General features: G+C 41.4%; 1 protein-coding gene across 1 annotated transcript; it reads left to right on the top strand.

Moving 5' to 3' along the window:
- Window positions 1-1604: 1604 nt before the first annotated feature.
- LOC308298678 (zinc-binding protein A33-like) lies at window positions 1605-4342 on the top strand (the record flags this gene model as incomplete). The annotated part of the gene is made up of 2 exons (XM_080742320.1): window positions 1605-1695; window positions 2841-4342. The coding sequence occupies 2 exons, from the start codon at window positions 1605-1607 to the stop codon at window positions 4340-4342; spliced, it is 1593 nt and encodes a 530-aa protein (XP_080598446.1).
- Between the last annotated feature and the right edge of the window lie 1786 nt (window positions 4343-6128).

Genomic DNA, 6128 nt, shown 5'->3' with positions numbered 1-6128 from the left:
TGTCTAGCCAGCCACACTGGAAGGCCATCAAAAAAAATCTGTACACCTCTCTTGCTTAGCAGAGAGTGTGGTGTGGTAGAGGAGGTCTCCCCGAACGCATGCGTGTGGTCAAAGTGCCGACACAAAGAGCCGTCTACTGTCCAGTGTCCAATTTGTAAAGGCTATGCTAGTATGCACTTCAGTGAGCAGCATTTATCTATTAGATGTAAAAAAAAAAATCATTAAAACTTTATTTTTACACAGAAACATTATTTTCGTTGTATAGCTTTAATTAAATGGTTAATCTATATTTTTAATGTGTATATCATATACAAATTATTCGTTTTTCAATTACGTTAGGGGTAGGACTACTCTTATTCTGAAGAGATCGCCACCGGAAGTCTTATATTTGCTGACACTACATTTGTTCACAGAACATAGCCCAATTTACTCCTGTGTGAAGGAGCAGACATGTTGTCATCGTTCTAAACTGCACTGGGAGGTTTGATGGAAATCATGGAATCCATTGAAAACAACCAGAACCACATGGACAAGTGTTTACAGAAACAATGTTTAATTTAGTTTATTGAAATCTTTGCCAAATAAAACGGTTCAGTAAGATTTGTGATGAATTACACCGTGACCTCTCCTTCTTTAATATACTCCTTTCCACCCACTCTCTCTCTGAAAGTGAAAGTACTTTTTGACAGTTGATAACCGTTGCTTCCATCCCAGCTTGTTGTTTCTCTACAGAACGATACATAGAGAGGATTATCATCATCAGTGGTGAGTGATGTTTAAACATTCTTTACATTCCAAAGGAAATGGTCGTGAAAATCTCATCAATAGTTTACTTGTTAAACGTTTCTTAACTGTCATTATCTTTTGATAGTCTACCACTTCCTGCTTGCTGTGCACGTGTTTGGTTCTACTAGTCCTAGTCTAATAGCCTATTCATAATTACATGATCATTACTCTTAAGTTACCAAATAAAATAATACGTTTTTAATTCTTAACACAAGAATGAATGAGAATGAATGGTGAAAATAGCCGATCTACAAGCTCACCATGCGTCATGATGCGACACATCAGCTTGTTGGTCTTAAAAGAAAAAAAACCTTGAGCTGTGTGTGTGTGTGTGTGTGTGTGTGTGTGTGTGTGCGCGCGCGTGTGTGTGTGTGCGTGCGCGTGCGTGAATGAGTGAAACAGACAGATAATTAACCAGTTTTACATTCTGTAAGGAGAACCTAAGAAAGAAAGACAAGTCTTTATTGCAATTATTATGAATAAATAATTGAGATTGGTGTCTGATGTGTATTGATAAATAAACTCTGTGCATTGTTTTGGACTTGTTTGAAGGTAATGTTCATTGTGTGTGTTTACAGTGTTTGAAGGTAATGTTCATTGTGTGTGTTTACAGTGTTTGAAGGTAATGTTCATTGTGTGTGTTTACAGTGTTTGAAGGTAATGTTCATTGTGTGTGTTTACAGTGTTTGAAGGTAATGTTCATTGTGTGTGTTTACAGTGTTTGAAGGTAATGTTCATTGTGTGTGTTTGTTTACAGTGTTTGAAGGTAATGTTCATTGTGTGTGTGTTTGTTTACAGTGTACAGTATACAGGCTAGGATGGATGCTAAAAGGAGGAGAACACAGCAGAATGCAGCAGATGACCAGAACAGCTCCTTGCAGAGTTGGACTCATTCTCTGGATGCTCCAGGTATGTCTGTGTGCAACCATGACTGTGAGGGCCAACGTTTAAAACATGGGTTAAAATATGCATTCATTGGTATCCTTCAACAGGAATGATATGATATGATATAGTACTTTATTGTCAGTTCACAACTGACATTTGTCTTGCCACACAGCAGCCATGAATGCTAAACATATATACACATTTGACACAAAGGAACAAAACAGGATTACACACGTAAGGATAATACAGACAAGAGCAATGTCCAACGTCTAGCCTACTCTGGCCAAACTCCTGATTAAAGGAGTAGTTCACCACCAAAAATGTCTTTTTTTTCTCCTATTGATTACTCATGCCTTGGAGACTTGAGTTCAATATTATTATTTTGTATTTGTCGCATTCCTAAGACAAAACAATTGATTATAGTGAATTCACCCCATTGATTCCGGATGGGGACCCGAATGCATGGCCCTGTGTGGGGAAACCATCAGGGTAAATGTACTTATAATCATTTTTTTCTCCAACAAATATTATTGAACTCAAGTCTCCATGGTTTGAGTAATCAATAGAAAAAAGGTTATGTTGGGGGTGAACTACTCCTTTAAGCCTTAAAGTCGACTGATGGCCAAAATACCTATTTTAGTCTGACCTTATTGTATGCTGGAACACCGTATCTCTTTCCTGAAGGCAGGAATATGTATTTTAAAAAACATTTAAATTTTTGAAAATGTTTAAATTATTTTGAATTATTTGACAATCTTTTAAAACTTGCACCTACACTGGCCTGCGCAAAACGGGTACATCGGCTTGAAAGTAAAACTAATCACAAAAAGAAAGGAAACTTGACTTCGGTCCATCATATCTCCCCTTTAATAATACCATGGCATGAGCTACACAGTCAAACATGCGGGGAGCACCGACCCATGCTGGCAGTTGTGTGTTAGTCACAATTGTGTGCCCAGCACCTGAGCATGGGTTCTGGTTTCTTCAAGCAGCAACACTGGTGGAAAATGCCACATTTGTCCCTTAATAAAAACAATATAAATTGGTATTATTAAAGGGGGGGTATAATGGACCGAAGTCAAGTTTCCTTTCTTTTTGTGATTAGTTTTATTACAGTATTACTGCAAAGGGGGAAGGTTTAATAAACAATGTTCCTTCTTCTCTTCCAGGGATCAACATGGAGGCTACAGACATCATCACACGGAACAAGACAAAACTTCAACACATTCTAATGCCAAACATTCACTTTGTTAGTGAGTGTGTTTTTGAAGAAAAGCTAGTGACGGGCCGTGAGTACAACGACCTGAAAAGCATCTCTCCGCCATCCAAGGCAGCCTCTGAACTTGTGGACAAAATGATCTTCAAGGGTGAAACAACGTGCATCTCGTTCCTGCGTCTGCTACAAGACACAAAACTAACAGAGGAGTTTCCTGCTCTGAAGACAATGCCATGGTACAACCCTCCATCCACACAGTCATCTGAGGAGGAAGTCAAGGTGTTGAGTTGTGAACATCCAGAGAAGGATAAAGGTTTCTGTGAGGAGGAACAGAGAGCTGTGTGTCGTATCTGTGACTCCTCTCACCACCCTGGTCACAAGCTGCTTCCTATAGAACAAGCAGTCAACAACCTGAAGGACCAACTGAAGTCTGACCTCAGGACTCTAAAGGACAAGAGGACCAAATGCAAACACTTTAAAACTAGGTATAATAATATGGTTCAACACAACAAGAAGCTGGTGGTGACAGCAGAGAGACAGATCCTGACAGACGAAGAGGAGGCCAGACTGGCAGCTCTGAGGGAGGAAGAGGAGCAGAAGGAGGAGATCCTTCAGATCATCCAGGAGCAGATCTCCTCTCTCTCAGACAGCATCTCTGCTGTAGAACGAGAGCTGCAGAAACACAGCGTGTCATTTCTCAGCAGTTATAAACACACTCAGACCAGAGCCAGAGTCCAGTGTACGCTGTCAGATCCACAGCTGGACTCTGGAGCTCTGATAGACGTGGCCAAACACCTGAGAACCCTGACCTCCACAGTCTGGGAGAAGATGAAGGAGAAGGTCACGTTCACTCCTGTCATTCTGGACCCAAACACAGCATACCCCAATCTCTGTCTGTCTGAAGACCTGACCAGTGTGAGAAAGCTAGACACAAAGCAGCAGCTTCCTGACAACCCAGAGAGGTTCACCTGTGATGCTAGTGTCCTGGGTTCAGAGGGTTACAGTTCAGGAAAACACAGCTGGGAAGTGCTGGTTGGAGACCATCCTGTCTGGAATATAGGTGTGGCTAAAGAATCTGTTGACAGGAAGGGAAAGACATGTGTCTCACCAGAATATGGAATCTGGTGTTTAAAGCAGAAGGATGGTCGCTATACTAATGGGTGTAGTAAAACCATCCCACTGCAGAGGAACCCTGAGAGGATCAGAGTCCAGCTGGACTATGACAGGGGGGAGGTGTCCTTCTACGACGCTGAAGACATGACTCACATCTACACTCATAAAGACACTTTCACTGACAAACTCTACCCGCATTTCGGTATTGGAAAGGCTGGTGATGCTGAAACCACTGATATCAAAATCTGTCCAGTAGAGACGCGTCTCTCTAGGAGGATGTTATCGGGCCGGGGGTCAGATCAAAAAACAAACAAAACAAAACAAGAATGTAGTCTGATGTGAAATCAGTCAACAACATACATCTTCTCCCAGCAGACATTTTGGACAGGTGAACCCAGCTGAAGTTAAAGGAGCACTACAGCCATTTTCAACCCTCTCTTCATACAGTCTGTCCTCATTCATTATATGATGAGATGACTCAGCAACTGTCCATGCTGACATGCACGTAGGGACACACCTGTGTGTGTGTGTGTGTGTGTGTGTGTGTGTGTGTGTGTATGCGTGTGTGCACGTGTGCACGTGTGTGTGCGTGTTGCGGTTGAACTCTGATACGTGTGGACTAATCATCAAACTCTCTTTGATTTGACATGGAAGAATGTTTATTTTATACTGTTATATTGTTGTTGTCGGGCAGAAACCTCACGTCTCCATATTTACACCTTTAACATTGTTTCATTAATGCTCTACTTCAGGGGTCTTCAACAGGGGGTCCGTGACCCCTAGGGGGTCCTCAGAGACAGAGTTACTACAGGGGGTCCTCCAAATCTTTGTGTGCTAGAAACCTTTTTTTCTCATTTTTTATATTAACCTTTTGAACCCTAGTGTCCATATTCTGAGAACTTTAGCCAAAACGCAGCACGAGGCGTTGTGAGCTTGTAGATCGGCTATTTTCGGCAAAGAGCTTTGGTGTAGAGGGGGAAAAGAGCAGACTAAGTACAGAGTGAAAGGTCAAGTTTTATTATATAAGTGTTGATGGTTCAAGTGGTTAAATATCTGAAAACACAAATTGACATGAATCCAAAATACACTGATGATTGTGCTGTCAAACGATGAAACTATATGGAATCTATGAACAGGTTGTGGGGGTCCCTGCTTCATCTCTCTCTCAACTAAGGGGTCCTTGGCCTGAAAATGTTGAAGACCCCTGCTCTACCTCCTCACATGCTGCACTGTAACACAAGAGTAGCGGAAATAGCAGATCTACAAGCTCACAGCGCGTCGCATCACGACGCGTTGTGAGCTTGTAGATCGGCTATTTCCGCTGTTTCTGAAAAATGTTTTGGAGTTAAAGTTGAATTGGTTAAGTGTGTCAGACTGTAATCAATGAAAGTATCAACCAGATCTCCACTAGACTAATTAATTAATTAACCAGATCTCCACTAGACTAATTAATTAACAACCACATTGGGTCCATTTGAAGCCTTTATTTTTCCCTTCTCCTGAAAAGCAAGGGTTTTGGACATACAAGGTTTCCACCTGACACTGATGATGTGTTCTATGACTGTATAAGATATTAATGTCCTCCATCATTCTATATGTACTGTAGACCAGGGGTCCTCAACGTTTTTCAGGCCAAGGACCCCTAAGCTGAGAGAGAGATGAAGCAGGGACCCCCCACTATATGCTGTATACTAGTGTATATAATATTGTTTTGCTGATTAAACTTTGACATAGATTTCATGGATAGTTTCATATAGACTTGTTTGACAGCACTGTCACGTTGTATTCGTGTTAAGCAGTATTTTCATACATCTAACCTTTTAAACCGTCAATACTTGGTAAACTTTCACTGTTTACTTAATCTGCTCTTGTTTTCCCCTCTACACCAAACCTCTTTGCTGAAAATAGCAGATCTACAAGCTCACAACGGCGTTGTGAGCTTGTAGATCTGCTATTTTTGCCTAAAGTTCTCCTCGGACTAGGGATGCTAGGGTTAATGTAAAAAAAAAAAAAGGTTCCAATCAAATATTCGGTGGACCCCCTGTAGTAACTCTGACGACCCCCTGTAGTAACACTGAGGACACCCTGTAGTAACTCTGAGGACCCCCTGTAGTAACTCTGAGGACCC

The sequence above is a fragment of the Nannobrachium achirus genome (genome assembly GCF_963921795.1).
Source record: "Nannobrachium achirus genome assembly, chromosome: 14".
Taxonomy (NCBI): domain Eukaryota; kingdom Metazoa; phylum Chordata; class Actinopteri; order Myctophiformes; family Myctophidae; genus Nannobrachium; species Nannobrachium achirus.
This window is presented reverse-complemented; position numbering and strand designations above follow the sequence as displayed.